This window comes from Phyllostomus discolor, chromosome 1 (genome assembly GCF_004126475.2).
Source record: "Phyllostomus discolor isolate MPI-MPIP mPhyDis1 chromosome 1, mPhyDis1.pri.v3, whole genome shotgun sequence".
Taxonomy (NCBI): Eukaryota; Metazoa; Chordata; class Mammalia; order Chiroptera; family Phyllostomidae; genus Phyllostomus; species Phyllostomus discolor.
Genome location: NC_040903.2, coordinates 136,988,526 through 137,009,398, shown reverse-complemented (window position 1 = coordinate 137,009,398; position 20,873 = coordinate 136,988,526). Strand labels below are relative to the sequence as shown.

At 34.9% G+C, this 20,873-nt stretch overlaps 1 protein-coding gene across 5 annotated transcripts in view; it reads left to right on the top strand.

Annotated features, from left to right (window-relative positions):
• SCFD1 (sec1 family domain containing 1) overlaps window positions 1–20,873 on the top strand; it is a 110,898-nt gene that overhangs the window by 64,844 nt on the left and 25,181 nt on the right. For all 5 annotated transcript variants that reach the window (XR_004904010.1, XM_028506407.2, XM_028506409.2 and 2 more), the window contains 4 exons: window positions 876–946; window positions 2,758–2,837; window positions 10,932–10,994; window positions 12,718–12,793. Coding sequence is in view for 4 of the 5 variants with exons in the window: in XM_028506407.2 (XP_028362208.1) it covers window positions 876–946; window positions 2,758–2,837; window positions 10,932–10,994; window positions 12,718–12,793 (290 nt within the window). In the remaining variant the exon portion in view is untranslated. The remainder of the gene's footprint in view (window positions 1–875; window positions 947–2,757; window positions 2,838–10,931; window positions 10,995–12,717; window positions 12,794–20,873) is intronic.

Below are 20,873 nucleotides of genomic sequence, written 5' to 3'. Positions count from 1 at the left end.
TCCGATTTCTTGAGTATTAGAGACACAATTTGAAGTAAGAGTGCATATTGTTATTTGTTGAGAAGTGAAACTGAGTTACCTATGACTTCTATCACTTTGCACCGGAGTAAACCCAGTAGCAGAAGGGAGAATAAATTATTTACTCGGGACAGTTTGCAGCTCTGGGTAACGGAAATAGTAGCCCACGGCGTCCACTGCAAGCAAGAAATTTTGTGAAGTTTTATGTTCAGACCCACGACCCTTCTGGGTTTGGACTGTTTTGTTTGCCATGGTTTGGTTTTTCTGTACTGGCGGAAAAACCAAAATTTCAGACAAATATATTATGCATAACACATCAGTGTTTAATATAAATGTGTTATTTTCCTAAATCTTACATAAGTGATATAATGCCCTTCAAACCAATTTGAGAAGTATGACCTTAAAACTAAGCTAGGTAATTTTAGCCAACAAGGTTTCAAAACCTACTAGTTTCCCAGGACAATCCCATTTTAATGCCAGCTGTCCTTAAATGATTACTAACATTACTTTCCATCTCAGTAGTATCTGGTTTTAGAATTGTATGATTACTATACCTATATTTTTCTTTCTTTTTGAGTTTATATCTAAAAGATAAATCTCAATGTAATATAAAGTTTGGAAGATAGAATGGAGATACTTCCATATCCCATCTCTTTAATCCCAAAGCATAAAATCGTTTTCCATATTTGTATTTTATCTGGTTGTATTTAATAGTGTTTATAACCTTAAACCTACTGAATCAAGAACCATATTTGTCTAGTCATATTTAGATATGCCTTGAATGTTTATATAAGTGTTAACCAAATATTTAACCAGAATTATGAAGGGTTTTTTAAATTCTGTTTTCCCCTGTGTAGCAGGAACTCCAGAAGATAAAATGAGGCTGTTTCTTATCTATTATATAAGTACACAGCAGCCACCTTCTGAGGTAGGTCCTGTGTATTCATTTATTGGGCAGAAAGGGAAATAACTTGTTTGTTTCAAAAATAGAAGTGAAAATCACTATGACCAGATAACTACTTCATTCCTTTTTTTTAAAAGAAAAACAGTTTGTTAAGGCTGGTTCTATTTACTGTCGAGTTTTGTAGCTGTTTTTATTGTCACCAAGAAAACTATCCTCTCATTAAGTGTGTGACCACTTTCAAGTTGTTGAAATATGAACTGAATTCAAGTAGCCAAAATCCTTATTTCTAGAAAATAGCTATTCTAAACTGTTAGTGAAGTTTGCTACACTTTCTGAAAGGTTGGTCTTGTCAATGTCCATTATAGAGGAGGATTCGCTAGAGGGAAAATATCCAGTGTTCCCAAAAGTTCTATAAAAAAATTGAGATGCTTTGTATCTCAATAAAATAACTGCTTTTATGTCAGAATAAATTCCTAAGAATGATTGGAAAATGACAAATCTTCCTTTTAGAAGATTTTTTTTTCTCACTGAAAGTGTGGTGGTGGGTAATTTAATTATTGGGGTTTTTTTCTATAATAAGTCATCAGTTGCTTTTGAAGAAAATATATTTAAGTATGTATAGGCAGTTAACTTGCTCTGAAGGAAAGCAGTGATTTTGACATCAGTTGTGTTGCTGGGTTAGAGACCTGTGAACTCTTTCTCATGCTACCTCAGTCTTGTTTTACTGGATAAGCATCAAGTACAAAAAGCTCTGAGATGACATCTAGAATGATAGGGCTCTTATAAACTCTTTTCCTTTGCTGGTAGCATTTATTTTTTTTAATGTCTGGTACATTGCAAGGCTTTTGGCCAAAAATCTTTGGCATGTTAAAAAAGCAAAACTAAACCTATTATTTGCTTTTCGCCAATTTTACTTTATCCTAGGAATACATCTGTTGACCTTTATTTTAATTCAGTAAGAATATATCATTTTCTTTTTAGAAATATCTCTCTCATTAATGAGGGTGTACCTGTATCTTAGGAGAGTCTCATAATATTTTCTGAAGAATATATTATTTTAAAACTTAATTCACGATTTTTGAAATTTGACCACATTATTTTATTTTCATTGATTTTTGGTAAGGATTATGTTTTTTCATAAGTTTAAGTGATCATTAAGAGGCTTAAAGCAAATTATGGCTACTGATAATCAGATTAATAGCCTCAAAAATTCAAAGTAGTAAACATCTCTGGTTGAAGGTGAGCTTAAATGTTTCCATCTTATAACATTTTTATAATGGAGTCACTCCTAAAAAATTACACAATTTCACTTAGAATTACTCATCAGGAAATAAAAAAGAGCTAGAAAAATAAAAGTCATTTAAAAAGTGTAACACAGTTTCTGTTCCTTTAATGAATTTGGGCCTCTGCAGTGACTATGAGGTGGGAAAACCTACATTTGCAATTCCCTTCCATTGGTGCCCTTCCTCTGGGATTGCTCATTTTGAAATATCGTTAGTCAAGCCAAGTCTTTTATTTAATGCTTTTCCTAAGGAAAGACAGTCTATTTCAGTGATAGAGAAAAAAACAGACTCTTTGGGACTTATTGAGGGATGACAAAATATGATGGTTTATGGATAATTTGGGAGTCTGTCAAAGACAGTTTTCATTATATGTGGTTTTTGTCTCAGGTGCTCACTTGGATACTCACTTCAGATACAGCTGCACTCTACTTGTGTTCCTCAAATTCAGATTCACCTTTGGTCTAACTTTTTGAGTAATCAAATGACAACAAACAAAATGGTCTTCTTTGTCATAAAGGAAATGTTTTTGTGATTGTTCTTTGCTTATTTCAGGCTGATTTGGAGCAATACAAAAAAGCCTTAACTGATGCAGGATGCGACCTTAATCCCTTGCAATATATCAAACAGTGGAAGTAAGTTTTTCTTTTTAAATTTTTTCATTTAGGAGAGGGCAGTGGAAGTCGAATTCTCAAGAAAGTGGCACTGTTACTAAGAAAGCTGAACAGTGCCTTAATATTTTTTATTCAGTTACATATTCTCTTAGCTGTCCCTCCTATTTACAATTTAATATTACATAAAATAGTGACGTCTTTCTTTCCTAGACATGTTTATACTTTTTCACTGATAAAACGAAAAACTCAAAGAAGGAAGTTTTGGATCAAATGGTCCCAAAAACATTAAAGGAAATTTTTAATTTCACCAGTAATCCAAAAAATGGAAATTAATGTAATGCAAAGATTTACAAAACAGTGTGCAAAGGATACAAGCATATTAATTAGTCTATACTCTGCTATTAGAAATATAAATTGACACATTTTTGCTGCGTGATATAAAGGGTTTTTTAATAAAGTGCCTTTGATCTAAAACTTCTACTCTTGAGGATTTATCCCAAAGAGTATTGGAGTTCTGAAGTCTTAGAAGCAATACAATATTGAAATTTTGAAAACCAATCTAAATGTCCAACAATAAGATTAGTAGATGAATTACGGTATTTCCGTAAGATACAACACAACAGAGTCATTAAAATCATGTTGTAGAAGACTTATTTAATGACATTGGGGAATGTCCATGTTATATTGAAATTGAAATAGTAGTTTACCATAGTATAGCATGATTTGTTTGATAAATATCTATTTCCTTTGCCTGTGTACCTAGGGACTCATCTAGATCTCAGGAATATAATAGTGAGCATATTAAGAAAATCCCTATGCTCATTAACTTTACATTTGTGTTGAGGAAACAATAAATCAACAAATAAGCAAATGAACAAAATAATATTAAATCATATTAAGTGATATATATCTTAACTTGTTGAGGGCAATAATTTGTTGAGGAGATATGAAAAATCTCTGGGAAGTGGTGTTTAAGCCAAAACATAGATGACTTTTTAAAATATATTTTATTGATTATGCTATTACAGTTGTCCCATTTTACCTCCTTCACTCCCCCCCACCCACATTCCCCCCTTTAGTTCATGTCCATGTGTCATACTTAAAAGTTCTTTAGCTTTTACATTTCCCATACTATTCTTACCCTCCCCTTGTCTACTTTCTACCTACCATCTATGCTACTTATTCTCCGTACTTTTTCCCCCTCTCTCCTCCTTCCACTCCCTGGTTGATAACCCTCCATGTGATCTCCATTTCTGTGGTTCTCTTTCTGTTCTAGTTGTTTGCTCAGTTTTTGTTTTTGGTGTGGTTGTTAATAATTGTGAGTTTGCTGTCCTTTTACTGTTCACAGTTTTGATCTTTTTTCTTAGATAAATCCCTTTAACATTTAACATGTAATAAGGGCTTCGAGATGATTAACTCCTTTAACTTGACCTTATCTGAGAAGCACTTTTTCTGCCCTTCCATTCTAAATGAAAGCTTTGCTGGATAGAGTATTCTTGGATGTAGGTCCTTGCCTTTCATGACTTGGAATACTTCTTTCCAGACCCATCTTGCCTGCAAGGTTTCTTCTGAGAAATCAGCTGACAGTCTGATGGGAACTCCTTTGTCGGTTACTGCCTCCTTATCTCTTGCTGCTTCTAGGATTCTCTCCTTCATTTTAATCTTGGGTAATGCAATTAGGATGTGCCTTGGTGTGTTCCTCCTTGGGTCCAACTTCTTTGGGACTCTCTGAGCTTCCTGGACTTCTGGAAGTCTATTTCCTTTGCCAGATTGGGGAAGTTCTCCTTTATTATTTGTTCATATAACTTTTCAATTTGTTGTTCTTTCTCTTCTCCTTCTGGTTCCCCTATAATTCGGATGTTGGAACATTTAAAGATGTCCTGGAGGTTTCTAAGCCTGTCCTCATTTTTTTTGAATTCTTATTTCTTCATTCTTTTCTGTTTGGTTGTTTGTTTCTTCCTTCTGGTCCATACCATTGATTTGAGTCCCAGTTTACTTCCCATCACTATTGGTTCCCTGTACATTATCCTTTATTTCACTTAGCGTACCCTTCATTTTTTCATCTAATTTGTGACCAAATTCAACCAGTTCTGTGGGGATCCTAATCACCAGTGCTTTGAACTGTACATCTGATAGGTTGTCTATGTCTCTGTCACTTAGTTGTATTTTTTCTGGAGCTTTGATCTGTTTTGTTTGGGCCATTTTTTGTGTCTTGACACACCTGTTACATAGTGAGGAGTGGAGATTTAGGTTTTCACCTGGGCAGGGCAACCCCCATAGCTTCGTTGTGACGCTGTATGTGGGGGAGGGGCCGAGAGGAATCAGTGGCACATGCTCCACTCTCTGCCGGATTTCAGTCCCTTCTGCCGCTTCCCCCAAGCAAACTGGGCCCTGCTGATGCTGACTCTCTGGCGGGTGGGTTTGTGTATATTCTAGGACCCTGTGGGTCTCTCCAATGAACTCTCCTGTGAGGCTGGGAGTCTCTCCTGGCACCTCAGCCCCCACAGGTGTTTTCAGTTGGTGTTTTGAGGCTTTATTTCCTCACGCTGGAACTCTGGGTTGTGTGATCTGTCTCGCTCTCCACTTTCTTCTGGTTTATCGGGGTGTGAATGTGGCACCACCCAGTCTGCCAGCCTGCCAGCCTCCTTGGATGCTGGCGCCCTGCACAATCTGTCACCTCACTGGGTCCACCCGCTGCCACCTTGCGTGCTGGGGTCTGCCAGCCGCTGCTTTTTTTGCCAAATCCTCTCTCTGCCCAGCAGCCCAACTCCACCTCTCCTGCCAGTTTGGATGAATGTGTCTACTTTAACTCCTTGGTTGCCAGACTTCTATACAGTTCAATTTTCTGTCAGTGCTGGTTTTTTTTTTTGTTTCTGAATTGTTGTTGTCCCTATTTTGGTTGTGCAAGGAGGCACATTGTATCTACCTATGCCTCCGTCTTGGCTGGAATTCTCCATAGACGACATTTTTAATGGTATGATCCCTAATATCCATTTCTCCGTGCATGTTTGTATATAAATGTACACCTATATCCATATAATTACATAGCTGAAGTTACATACACCTAAATGTTATTAGTAGCTTACCTTGAGTGGTAGAATTTTTTCTTTGGGGGTGTTTATTTTCCAAATTTTTCTACAACAAACTTTATCCTCAAAATAGTTATTAAAATAATTGTTTTAAGGCTACAAGAATGCTTTCTGATCTCAGCTTTTTCAAAAAATGTGCAAAGCTAGACAAAATAACCATTATTCAGAACTGCCTAAAGTCTAGCTGAGTGGACATCCTATGACTATGGATATAAAGAAGAAGCCACATCAAGACTGGTAGTTTTGGCAGAGGCCATTCTTCCTTTTCTTAGGACCTCCCCCCTGCGAAGCTGGCAGGTGGGTGCCATATCTGAGTCTCTATCAACCTGGCTATCACTCTTTGCCCTGCCCTGGTGATTCCCTGAGTTCCTGTCCCACCCAACTTGCAAGCCATGCAAGCTGTTTCCAGCGGCTTTTCCATACAAACAGCCTCTCTTGACACATGATTCAGACTTTCATAAAATCTCTCAAACAGGCAGCATCTGGACTTGGTGTGTCCTGTACTTCTTGCTGAGTGGCCCCAGGACTAGCACTAGCATGAGCCAGCCTTGGTTTACAGCTTGGCCTTTCTCGGGCACCTCTAAGCCCAGCTCAAGTAGTAGCTTTCTGCAGATTGCTCTGTACCTTATGCCAAGTGGCCCTGGGCAGAGTACAGGCAGTGGCTGACCTTGCATCTCCTGGAAAGCCCCAGAGCTAGTGCACCCAGTGGACACCTTCAGACCACACTGGATTATAACCCAACCACCTCTGCACATACTCAAGGGGCAAAAAGCCAACACCTAAGACCCACTAGAGTGAGTTCTGCTCCATGGGGTTAGCCCCCGAACAGCAACTCCTCCATTATAGTCATAGACAGTCCTCACACTCAGTCAGCCTTTGTCAGTCCCTCCCATGACATGGCAACAGCAGTCAAGGCTCAACTGCAACAGGATAGTGCACACAGGATACACACCTGGAACATCAACCTCAGGTGATCAGAGAGGCTGCATCCCTGGGCCCTACACGACACCTACTACAAAAGGCCACTCTACCAAGTCCAGAAGACATAACAGCTCTATACACAGAAATGAACACAGGGAACCAGCCAAAATGAGACAAAGAAACAAGTCCCAAATGAAAGAACAGGAGAAATCTCCATAAAAAAAAAATAAATTGAGGCAAGTAATCTAGATACAGAGTTCAAGACACTGATTATAAAGATTCTCAAGGAACTTAATGAGAATTTCAACAACATAAAAATGGCCGTGGAAGCCATGAAAAAAGAACCAGTCAGAAATGAAGGGTACACTAACTGAAATGCAGAATAAGTTACAAGGAATCAACAGTAGAGTAGATGAAGCAGAGAATCAATCAGCAATTTGGAATATAAGAAAGCACCCAATGAGAACAGCAAAAAGAAAAAAGAATCCATAAAAGTGAACAAGAGTGTGTCTGGGACAACTTAAGGCATACCAACAGCCTCATCCTGGGGTTGCTGGAAAAAGGGAGGGCAAAAATTTTAAAAATTATCTGAAAAAAAATGACAAAACTTTGCTAACCTGGAAAAAGAAATAGACATACAAGTCCAGGAAGCACAGAGAGTCCCAAATAAGATGAATCCAAAGAGGTTCACACCAAGACACATCATAACTAAAATGGCAAAGGTTAAAAACAGAGAAAAATCTTAAAAGCAGCAAGAAAATGACAGTCTCAGAAGGCAGCTCCAATAATGCTGTCAGCTGATTTCTCAGTAGAAATGTATAGGTCAGAAAGGATTGGCATGAAACATTCAAATTGATAAAATGGAAGGACCTATAATGAAAATTTCTCTACCCAGCAAAGCTATCATTTAGAATCGAAGGCCAGATAAAGAGCTTCCCAGTCAAGAAAAAGGTAAAGGAGTTCATCACCACTAAACCAGTATTACAAAAAATGTTAAAGGATCACCCTGGCCAGTGTGGCTCAGTTGTTTGGGCATCATCCCTCAAATGGAAAAGTTGCAGGTTCCATTCCTAGTCAGGGCACATGCCTACGTTGCAGGTTCCATCTCTGGTTAAGATGCCTATAAAAGGCAACCAGTTGATGTTTCTCTCTCACATCAATGTTTCTATTTCTCCCTTTCCCCCTTTCATCTCCTCTTTCTAAAATATATAAGCATGTCCTTGGGTGAGGATAAAAAATGTTAAAGGGTCTTTTTTAAGAAGAAGAAGGGCAAAAATAAAAATATGAATCATAAAATAGCGATAAATACATGTTTATCAACAGTTTAAATGTAAATGAGTTAAGTGCTCCAATCAAAAGATATATGCTAACTGAATGGATTAAAAAACAAGACATTTACATAATATATTGTCTACAAAAGACTTCAGATCAAAAAACACAGACTAAAAGTAAAGGGGTTGTCTAAGATAGTTCTTGAACATGGAAATAGTACAAAAAACTGAGGTAGCAATACTTATACCAGATGAAATAGACTTTAAAACAAAGGCTTTAAAAAGACAAAGAAGAATTCCACTTCTGGATGTTTAACTGAAGAAACCCAATACACTAAATCAAAAAGACATATACACCCACATGTTTATTGCAGCATTGTTTACAATAGCCGAGATACAGAAACAACCTAAGTATCCATCAATAGGTAAATGGATAAAGAAGTGGTGCATGTATATAATGTAGTATGATTCAGCCATAAAAAAAGAATGAAATCTTGCCATCTGCAACAACATGGATGAACCTAGAGGGTATTATGCTAAGTGTAATAAGTCACACAAATGCCAGGTGATTTCTTTATATGTGGAATCATAAAAATAAACAAGCAAAACAGAAACAGACTCACAGGAACAAAGAACAGTTTGATGGTTGCCAGATGGGAAAAGGATTGAGGGGATGAGTGATAAAGGTGAAGGCACTTAGAATTACAAATTGGATACAGAATAGTCACAGGCATGTGAAGTACAGCATAGAGAACACAGTCAATAATATCTTATAACTGTGGTGTTAGGTACTAGATTTATCAGGGTGATCACTTTGTTAGTTACATAAATGTCTTGTTGCAGGTTATACATCTGAAACTAATATAATGTGTCTACTGTAATTTAAAAATGTTTTTTTAAATATGTATGGATAGAGAAATAAGACTAGTTGTTAACAGTGGTTATTTCTGGGTTTATGAGTGCTTTTTATTATCTATACTTTTGTTTTTTCAAATTTTATTTGAGTGTATTCTTGTTATAAGAAAAAAATATACAAAAACCTTTTCTTTAAAAAGAGAAACTGAAAACCATCTTTTCCAATTTTCATAAACTATACACTTACACGTTTGGCTATGTGGCAAATTGCATTGTTTTGTTTTGTTTTTCATTATGACTGTGTGGGAATTCCTTAATCAAGTTTGCTATTATAAGGAAAGGTATTCTTGGGCATCATTTCATGTGATTAGCAAAAATTTTAATTTCTGATTTGTAACTTTCTTTGGCCAATTATGAGAGTTACAACAGTTTACTCAATGAAATTTTAGAAAACTCAGGTGTAAAAAAAGTAAAAATTTACCTGTAATCTCAACATCCAGAATGTACAAGTAAACATTAGTGTATATCTACACTATTTTTTTTTTTAAAATTTATTGTTCAATTACAGTTGTCTGTATTTTCTCCCCAAGTGTCTATCCTTTTATGAGCGTATTATATACAGTTTTGAAAATCAGGAAATCATTACTGTAGATACAGTTTTATATTCTAGTTTTCTATTACTTTTCATCATAGCAGTTTTTCATTATCTTAGTTCTCAATAGCAGGACTTAGTATTTGCATAATATTCAGCCTATAAATGTGTTATTATTTATCCCTTTATTTAGATATAATTGTTTATAGTGAAAAATACATTTTTATTAAAGGCAAAAATTCCAATCTACTACTGAAAACAGTTGATTTATATCCTCCTTTATGAACAAGATTGTGATTTTTGTGTTTGAGATTTCTCCAGATTGAAATGGAATATTTTCAGCATTTCAACTATCATATCTTAGTGATTCCTTTGGGTTTTTTTTTTTTTGTACTCATAAGATTTTCTTATATTTAAGTAGACTTTTTTCACTTAAGTATTTGAAATACTTAAGAATATAAAAGTTAAGAGTCACATAAAAATGTTCATAGTATGCTACTTGAAGTTTATAGAACAATATGTACAATATGGTATTAACTTTATTATTAAAAGTATATATGTTATATGTCCATATGTCCAAGGATTAGAAGAATATACACCAAAATCATAGCAGGTTACCTCACAGTGGAACTGTTCTTCTGAAAGTACTGTGTTGTTTGGATTCTCCAGTGAGCATATTACCAGAAGGAAAATATTTGCTAAAAATGCATCTAAGTGTCATCTTTTTTCCCATTTTTTCAAGAATTCTATAGTTTAGTTTAAAGGGATTCTGGGCACTTAAAAAGACTTAAAAAATAAGTGACTAAGCATTTAAGTATAGAATTTAAGTATGGTTTAGAATATAACTAAATGGAAAAATTATTGGGTAGTAGAACTAGAATATTACTGATGAAGAAAATGGTTTTGTGCTGAGTGTTAAAAGGAAATGTACAGTTTCTGTTGGAGAAGACAGTAAATGTATACCCCTCAAAGGACAGCATCAACAGAGGTATGTGTCTGGGAATGAGGAGCATGGAATATGGGAAGGGTTAGAGAGACTCAGTCAGTAGTACATGGTGGTTCTTTTAAGGCAACGAGTCTGTTTTATATTAATGATTGGATAGAAGGGAAAAGAAAAATAATAAAGTTGGGGGAATTAATGCATTGTTTCCTAAAGTATCTCAGTGTTTCAGTATTATACTGTATTTGGAAATTATTTTACATTTATATAGTCTTGGTTTATGTAATTGTTTTGGTGCTGACTAGACTGATAATTGTTTTATAGTAGTTAAAAATTATTTCTCTTTTCAGATAATGTCTGCATAGTAAAAGTTAATCAATAGATATTTTAATACCATGAATGTTAGCGCTAATAATCAGCTTTACATATAACTTTCTTATATCTTAGGGCTTTTGCCAAAATGGCCTCAGCTCCTGCCAGCTATGGCAACACTACCACTAAATCAATGGGGTAGGTATTTTTAATAATTCTGATTGAGTTTAGTCCTCCAGACCATAATTAGCCTTTCATGCCTTAAAAACACACTGACACTTTGAATGCAAAATATTTTTATTGTGATAGAGAATAAATGTCAGCATGCGTTTGGCTTCTTAGATAATTTAAATTTTCATTTTAAAATGTAAGTTAGTATGTCTTATTTAGTATGAGTATTTGGCTTCTTTTACCTCCCTTAAAACATTACAGTTTTCATTTTCAGAATATATATTAAGGATAAAGCTATTTTCATATCAATGTTGATAACTAATAGACTCACTGCTAGGTACTCAAGAGCTAGCTTCAAGGCAGACCTAGGCATCCTACTAGATAATAGGGAGGGAATTCCCAGGCCTGGGGCTGGCTTCTAACTCCAGAGTATCCTCTAGAGTCTGTGTGATTTTCAAAAATGCTAAATGAGGTAATTCTTGCTACTCTTTCTTATCGCATACTCTAACAGTTTCAAATCCTTAGCTTATTTTTTATAGTTTAGAGCAAAAACATGAAGCCCAGAGTAAAACAAGTTTATCCTAGCCCCACCCTGAGCTACTACTTTTAATGAAACAGTTTCTAAAAACAAAAGCACTTGTCATAATGCAGGGCCTTGTAAATGTTTGGGGAAATGAATCCAACTGGCCTCAACTTCAGACAGTGCTCTGCAGGTTAGCCTAGTCCCTCAGAGTTGCCTGGTGCCAGGGAATCACCTGAAAACTGTCCATTCTAACAAAGATTACTTTCTATTATTTCTGTTAAAGAAAGGATTTCCACCTTGTTCATCTCTTCATTTCAGAGGGGATAAGGATAAGATAGGGGAAAAGAAACTATATTTGGAAAATTACTTTTATCTGTGCAGTAAATAGACTTACCAGTTTCATGTCTTAAATCTTATTGAATATTAAAAGACTTTTACATTTCTTATGGATTTTTTTCTTATGGATTTTATAGTTGAGGATTTTAATAAAATATGTTACAAGAAAATTTTTGGATGATTTAAAGGATATCTCTAGCCTTCTAATATCACAATAGAGGATTACCAACCCGTCTTACAAAGCATCTTTTGATCCCAAATGAGAAACTACTGGAGACACAAATATAAATCTAATATGGCAAATCATTTGTTGGTGCTGTTTTTGATGTTAAAAATTTAGACAACAAACATTCTTTAGAATTGAGGAACAATTCATTAGGTGTGTTATGATTCACATTTTTATATGATAGATTTTATGTATAGTAAGGGAGACAGTATACAATGCATACTTATAGGCATATGTAGCTTACATGTGTTAGTATGGTTTGAATTACTGAGGCAACTTGTCTTAATTTACTATCTTTAATTTTATTGCCTTAGCAGTAAGGCAATCAGGAAAGCAAGTAGTTTTCCACAAATTATAATTTGCCTAAGAACTATAGCTAAAGGTAAGCAGTTAAAATGTTTATTTTGAGGGTGGCCTTTTACCTTTACATTTGAGTAATAATTAATGACTATTCAGAGTATATTTTTTACTTTTTTATTGATAAATAAAATTGCAACAGTAATACCATGGAAGTAGAAATTCTGAGGTTACTTCTGGTTAGTGAAAACAAAGATGGTAGGTACAGAAGGTAACAGCATGTGGTATATAATCAGGCAAATATTTTATCTTATAACATATTGGAGAGGTAATTTATGCTTTTTGTGATCCTCCTTTTTTGCCCTTAGTCTCTTATCACGAGTCATGAATACAGGATCACAGTTTGTGATGGAAGGAGTGAAGAACCTGGTTTTGAAACAGCAAGTAAGTACACTAGTTAGAGAGCATACTGGCAACTTAAGCATAAGTTAACATGTTGACAGGTTGATTACTCAGCTAAAGCAACTTCTAGATATATTCAAGTTATAACTATTAGGAATAAAATGAAACCAAGGGTCTTTTTATATATATATTTAAGAAGTTTTACATATGTTTTCTGGAGTCTTGCATCACTTTTTTTTTTTTTCCAATTTGCTCTTGGACTTTACTGACATTTTAATTTTTCTTTGACTACCTTTAGGTTTGTGAAAGTACCTTAATTGCAAAAAAATGAACTAAACCTATTTCAACTAACACACTGCTGCATAATGCATATTATTTACATTTTAACATACTAAGAGAATAATGAATTTAATAGTCTAAGTCCTGTGTAAATTAGAATAAATAAAATATTTTAAGTAGAATTTATGTTTTGGGGTAGTAAAACTATAATTTGATTTAGATAACACTTCCTTTAACTGTCTTACCTATACATAGTACGTGTTTAAATGATTTTGTACTTGTATTTTTGTGTTACTCTAATGCATAGATATTCTGCTTCAGAGAACCATTAATTAATTTGGTTCTTTTCAAACGCAGTTTGATTTTTACTTTCTAGTATGGGAATTTTCAGATATACATTAATATATCAAACTCTTCTGAGCCCTTTACCAAGCTTCAACTCAAGATTATTTCATTCTTGTTTTATCTTCCCTACCTAAATTTTTTAAATTTTTATTTAAATCTGAGACATAATTTTCACACAAATATATCAATTTGTAATGAAAAGGTTTTAAAGGCCAAATTAAGGAGATGGAATTATCAGTTATTCAGATGTGAATATTTTTTTGCTTACTTGTTTATAGAAAAAAAAAATTAGATATTTTCTTTCTCCGCATTCCTTCATACTTTTAGCTTTCTTTTAATGTTTGCGCATGGTATTTTGTATTGACATTATTCATTTTTGTTTTACTTTTCTGACCAGTTTTATTGACATATAACTGACAGTGTTTCACTTCTTGATGATGAGTTTCTTGATGCAAGGAATTTCTTCCCCATCTTTGAATTTTACATAGTGCTTTGCATAAATAGGTATTTAATTTTTATGTGAATAAGTGAATAACATTTTGTTATAAAAAACCATGTCGTCAGTGAGAATCTTAATTTGCTTTATTTAATTAAAAGCCTGATTACTTTTCAAACTTTTCTTCAGATGCATTCCAGATTGCATTATCTTCTAAATACTTGGAAATACTTTTAGCTTCCTCCCTATTAGAAATTATGTTCAATCCCTCCCAATCTACCTCTCTCCTGGTAGGAAGCTACTACTAAATACCGCACTTTTTTTACTGGTTCACAGTACTTCCTCAAGTCAGTGTATCTTCACTCACTTGGACTACAAAAGGTGAAAAGGCACAAAAATAGGAAGTTAGGAACATTAGAGACCAACACACTATACAGTGTAACCTAAAACCTCCTAAAGAAAATGTGACTGATGGCACTTACTAAAGAATAGTAAGGCAGGAGTTCGGGCCAATACGGAGGCGGGGGTAGAAACCCTTTGCTTGCTCATACAACCAAAAGGATGATGACAGCCGATCTAAAATCAATAAACAACCAGAAGCTCCAGAAAAACAAACTGCATGGAACTCTGACAACCAAGGAATTAAAGAAAAAATCAACCAGAACAACCAGACCAGTAAGGGAGCAGACCACGCAGGCCAGCTCAGAAAAACCAATGTGAGGTGGTAGACCAGACAGTCAGGGCTGACTTAAAGAGAAACTGATACTCAGAGCTGACTGTGGACTATGGCGGCAGTTGCCCCTGGTGGGAGAAACCCCCAGTCTCACACGTGAGTCTGTTGGAAAGTGCACTAAAGACAAGGAGGTGAGCTGCACTGTTCCCTCTCTGGCCCCTCCCCCACAGGCAGCACCCCAGGACAGCAAGGAAGGTTGCCTGGCCTGGGTGAATACTGAAGACCCTGCCCCCTTACAACTTATCAGGGGCCCCAAGCAAAGATATAGGGCCAAAATGAATGAACAGAGCAAAACCTCAGAACTAAGCAATGAGATAGCAAACCTATCTGATGGAGAGTTTAAAGCGCTGGTAATCAAAATGCTCACAAAACTGATTGAGCTTGGTCAAAAAATGAGAAAACAAATGGAAGATACCCAAAACGAAATAAAGCAAAATATTCAGGGAACCAGCAGTGACAGGAAGGAAACCAGGACTCAAACCAACAATTTGGAACAAAAGGAGAAAATAAATATCCAACCAGAAAAGAATGAAGAAACAATTCAAAAAAGTGAAGGGAGACTTACAAACCTCTAGGACAACCTGAAACATTCCAATATCCAAATTATTGGGGTGCCAGAAGGAGAGGAACAAGAGCAATTGAAAACTTATTTGAACAAATAATGAAGGAAAACTCCCTTAATCTGGCAAAGGAAATAGACGTCCAGGAAGCCCAGAGAGTCCCAAAGAAGTTGGACCCAAAGAGGAACGCACCAAGGCTCATCATCATTACCCAAGATTAAAGGTAAAGAGAGAATCCTAAAAGAAGCAAGAGAAAAGGAGACAGTTACCTACAAATGAGTGCCCATAGGGTTGTCAGCTGATTTCTCAAAAGAAACCTTGCAGGCAAGATGGGTCTGGAAAGAAGTATTCCAAGTCATGAAAGGCAAGGACCTACATCCAAGATTGCTCTATCCAGCAAAGCTATCATTTAGAATGGAAGGGCAGATAAAGTACATCCCAGATAAGGTCAAGTTAAAGGACTTCATCATCACCAAGCCCTTATTACACAAAATGTTAAAGGGACTTAGAAAAAGAAGATGATCAAAAATATGAATAGCAAAATGTCAGCAGACTCAGAACTATCAATAGATGAACCTAAAAGAAAAATAATGAAAACAACTAAGCAAACAACTAGAACGGAAACAGAATCAGAGAAATGGAGATCACATGGAGGGATTTCAGTGGGGAGGAGGAAGGGAAGAATAGACAGGAAGGTACAGGGAAGAAGAAGCATAAATGGAAGGCATAAGGTAGACGGGGAGAGAGAAAAAACAGTATAGGAAACAAGACTCAGAGAATTTATATGTACAACCCATGGACATGAACTAAGGGGGCAGAATGCTGGAGGTTTGAAAGGCAGAACTGAAGGGGCATAAAGGGGGAAAAAAATGGGGAAAACCATAATAGAATAATCAATAAAAATAATTTTAAAAGAATAGTAATGTATACTGTATTCAAGGTGACTGTTGCAAAAGATATTGGGAACCACTGCAGTTTTACAGCTGGGGGGAGAGATTGGGCTCAGTTCTAGATACAGCAAGTTAATGTGAGAATTCATAGCCAGGGAGCAGGATAGGGTCAATGTATGCAAAATTACTAAAAGTAAATATCAGAGGTAGAGGGGAATTCTGGCCAAACCAACCTAACAGGGTTTTGCTGAAGATAGGCCAGTGTGATTGGTCATCACCCGGGAGCTGGTAGAGGGTGAGTAACCTGATCCAGATACCAAGGATGATCAGATATCATGGATGGGGGATTCTGGCTAAACTGAGCAGGATTCTTTCTAAAGCTGGAAAATGCAAAGATGAAGACGGAAGTTCAAAAACCAAGGCCCAGTTGAAGCAGCTCAGAAGAGCCTGAGTAGAAGGTTCTAGAGCCTGAGTGGCAGGAAGAGGGTCTTTGTCACACTAGTCTATCATCTACTCTGGACTGGACGTTTTGTTACGGGAACCACCAGTTCGTAAGATAATGTCTGCCTTTTGCTAGATAGACTTGTATAACCACATGTAGTTAAATTTATTTTTAAGGAGAATTACTTTTTTTTTAACTTGTCACTTTTAGAAGGAAACCCAATAGGAAGATTCTGTAAACAGTTTATCATAAATAACTCAGCATTACAGACCTAAATCTTTGGAATGATCATATTTATTGTTGAACTCATTATCTTACAGTCACATGATATATGTCCCCTAATGATGCCAGTAAGAGGTATCTAAACTTATCAACTCACATTGTGCTAACACAAAATTTTGAGGGGGCTGGTATATCAGGGAATGAAATGTTAATAGGAAAAAATACAATAAAAATTTTGTTTTATTTAGAGTTCTTAAAATACAAAAATCAATTGTTCTGTGACCACAAGTCCCTTTTGTTTCTTAAGATTGCAAATAATAAACAACTTTGATACAGGATATTGCTCACTTATAAAAGTAAAATTTGAAATGACTGGAGGCCGTCTCTATACGACATTACTGCCACCACTACTAGAAAAGCCAGGCCATTTTTTAAGTGGATGTTAATATGACTTTTTAGGTTCAAACTAGGGGAAATACTTTTGATTTGAGTGGGAGACTATTTATTTATATTGCGAAGTAAAAATAAAAGTCATATTACAAAACAGTAAATCCAAGGTGAAAGGAAAAATAGAGGATACTTAAAGATAAACTTTGTACACCTACATTTTAAATGTCTTTTTCCAGTTGAGTATTTATCTCTGATTATTTCCATGTGACACTTTCCTGGAATTCTATTGTAGAATCAAAGGAATGAACATTTCTAATTGTTCTTAATATTTCCAAATCGCCCTCCAGAAAAGTTGTACCAATTTGCCATGACAGTGCCTTTTTCTCTACATCCTTTTCAAACCTCAACACGTGTTTGTTTGCCAATTCATTACTTTAAGAGGTTTCTTGTTCAAAAATATTTAAGCTAATACAAACCCATTTTAAAAGTTACATTGTCCTAATGTTCTACATTTTAGAGGCACTATGATGGGAGATCTAGGGCCATTGGAGAGCTAAGAGGAAAGATGCCAGAGAAGAGACTGCTAGAGATGAATTCTGTTTCACACTTAAAACCCTGAGTTACTTATGTCTTTTATTATCTCTGAATATTGTTTTGGACTTTACCTGATTTAAAGCTTTAAGTAAAATAGAAAAAACATTTTCTGGCCACATTCAGTTTTTTAGATCACTTATAAGAGTTTTGTATGCTTTCCTTCTTGGGCGGTATAAGTCTTATGCATCACAAGCGTCAGCTATCACATAAGACCACTTGAATGACACTCACAGATTTGGAATATATTTGTGAGGGTAATTGTACAGCAATCTGATGATGAACAAAGTTGCATAATTTAAAAGTTTTCAGTTTCACTTTATTTGGCTTGTTTGCTAAAGTAATCCCTCTTAAAAATGAATTAACAACAAATAAATTGCAAGCAGTGGAATTCAATGGATTAAAAAAAGACTTAAAAGATCTATCATTCAATTGCAGTGTATGGCCCTTAGTAAGATTATGATTTAAACAAGAAAACTGAAAAGGAAGTTGACGCAATAGGAAATTTTTTTTATTTTATTTTAATTGTTGTTGCAGTACAATTTTCTGTCTTTTACTCCCATCCCAACTCACCCAGCAACAGGAAAATTTTAATACCAGATTTTGAGATACATTAAGAAATTGTTCATTATTTTAGGTGTGGTAATAGTGGTAGAGGATTTGGGGGTTTTTTTAAAGATGTATCTTGGAGATATGTACTGAGATATTTATAGCTAAAATGGTTTAATATTGGGAGCTTATTTTGAAAAAGCCTAGGAAAGTGGATAGTAGATAAGAATATAAACGAAGTAATATTTGCTGTGAGCCAATAATTATTGAAGCTGAGTGATGGAGGATTGGACGTGTTTTATTAGGCTAATGTAATCTTGTTTTGTTTTTAATTTTATTGCTATTAATATGCTAAGACTTTGGAGGAAATGCCACTTCATGTATTTTTTATTTCCTTATCTGTAGATGTCAGTGTGGATGTTGGATTCACCTTTTCATTGCGGATTTATAATTTTAACATTTTGGAAATAGATGATCCATCTTATTTCCCCCCCTCCCATCTTCACTGACAACTTTCCACCCCTTCTATTGTTGATACATCCATCATTCCCAATGTATTTCCAGTATCTTACTTCATCTTACTCTTTACTGGCTAATACAGTCTTCAAAATAAGCAGTCTCTTCGAGGAGGTCCGTACTGTTATTCATTCTCTAGGGCTTTGATAAACAGGGCAGCAGCAACTCTTGTCCCAACTGCACTGCTGGCATCGGCATCAGACTGTCAGCCCAAGCTGCAAGGGCACAGTCAGAAATGGTCACCATAGACAGATGGCATAGGGCAACAAGTGGCTAACCTGGGAGAGCTAGAGGGGAAAATAATTTTTAACTGTTTTGGGTATAGAGTGGCATCATTTTTCTTAGATTCTGATTTTTAATTAATGTGCCTATTTTATTTCAAATTTGTTTTTACTTCAAATTTGTTTTTAAGTAATTATACCATCAGAAGTAAAATTAACATCGTTTAACTTTTACAGTGACTAAACTCACAAATGTGACTAATGGTCATAAAACCAGAAGGATTTTTAAAACTAGATTTCTTACAATTTCTTTTCTTCTAGTTTATGAATATGAAATGAGAGGATTTTAGAAATAGTGATCCTTAATTAGGATATTCATTATGTATGGAACTTTGTCTCTCAGATCCATATTTATAAAGGCTTTCTACTAAGAGAAATTTGGTTATTAACCTATACAATAATCCTTTTTACTTTATTTCTAAAATAGCATTTTCTAAAAACAAAAATATGCTCAGCATTTTTAAAACAATGAGTTATTGTATTGTATTTCATTTATATCTCATATTGAGGTACACAGATTTTTTATCTTTCTAAAGATGAATAAGCTAACTGTTGAGCTAAGAAAATTATATGATTTTTTTCTGTTTTCTCTCTGCTGGTATGTTAGCTGCCACAGTTCAGTTTTTTCAGTTAATAAAAGTTGATTAATCTTGTATAGAAATTATTGTTAATATAGAACTGATTTTAAAATGATGAATAACTCAGTTCAAGCCTTCATTTAGGCAAAGAATAAAACTAGGTAGAGCATTAGTTGGTGAAAGGTCTCAGAGGTTGTTTTCTGAAATATTCTTTCTTATGCCTTTAAAAGTATTATGAATTTCTTTTATCATTTTCTATACTTGAAGTTTTCCTTCATCTGTGAAAATGTGTGAATATTGTGTGGTGCAGCAGTGATAAATGATTCTGGTGTTTTCTGGTTGTGGAGACCAGATAAAAATATAAAGAATTGTCTATGAGCTCATGAACTTTTGAACTATTCTGCTAAAAGAAAGTTTTCTTATTTATTTAATGACCTATTCAAATTATTTTCACTAATAAAAATAATGACTCATGGCTTCATTTTGACAAAATCTTTTCAGAATTTTTCTCCATTGCACAGATCAAATAAAACAATTCAGGGAACTAAACAGAATTATATGTAAATAGAGAAATGTATAAAATTAATTTTAGTAAATCCTATTTATAATATTCCCATGATCCAGATTTTTAAAAATTATTTCTGCTTGTTATGTTGCAAAGTACTTCATTATCTTCTGATAGTATTGCATGGAACAAATTTATAACTGTAGTTTTTTCTTTTGGATAAAGCATTTTTATACATTTAAATTTGCTTGGATTTAGAGAAAAGTCTTGATTGATACTTATATGAACAAGCTCAATTTTATTTGAAACAAAATTAAAAGGTAAAATTTTGTGTGGTACCTTTTTTAAAAAATTCTAAATAATAGAATTCAGGAAACACATTTAGTCAACTTGAGCATTTGGTCCTTGTGTTTATATTTAAAAGTTTCTGGCCAACACAAATATCAGAATAATGAATTTTACTTGCCTAATTCCACTGCTGTGATTATACCCTAAGGATCCTGAAACACCAGTTCAAAAGAACCTATGCACCCCAATGTTCATAGCAGCACAATTTGTAATAACCAAGTTCTGGAAGCAGTCTAAGTACCCATCAGTAAATGAGTGGATCAAAAAACTGTAGTACACAACTGAACATAAAAAACAAAAACTAAGCAAACAATTAGAACAGGAGCAGAATCACAGAAGTGGAGATCCCATGGAGGGTTATCAGGAGGCAGACAGTGGAGGGAAAAAGTACAGGGAATAAGAAGCAGAATAAATAGGCACAAAATAGTCAGGGGAAGGTTAAGAATAGTGTAGGAAA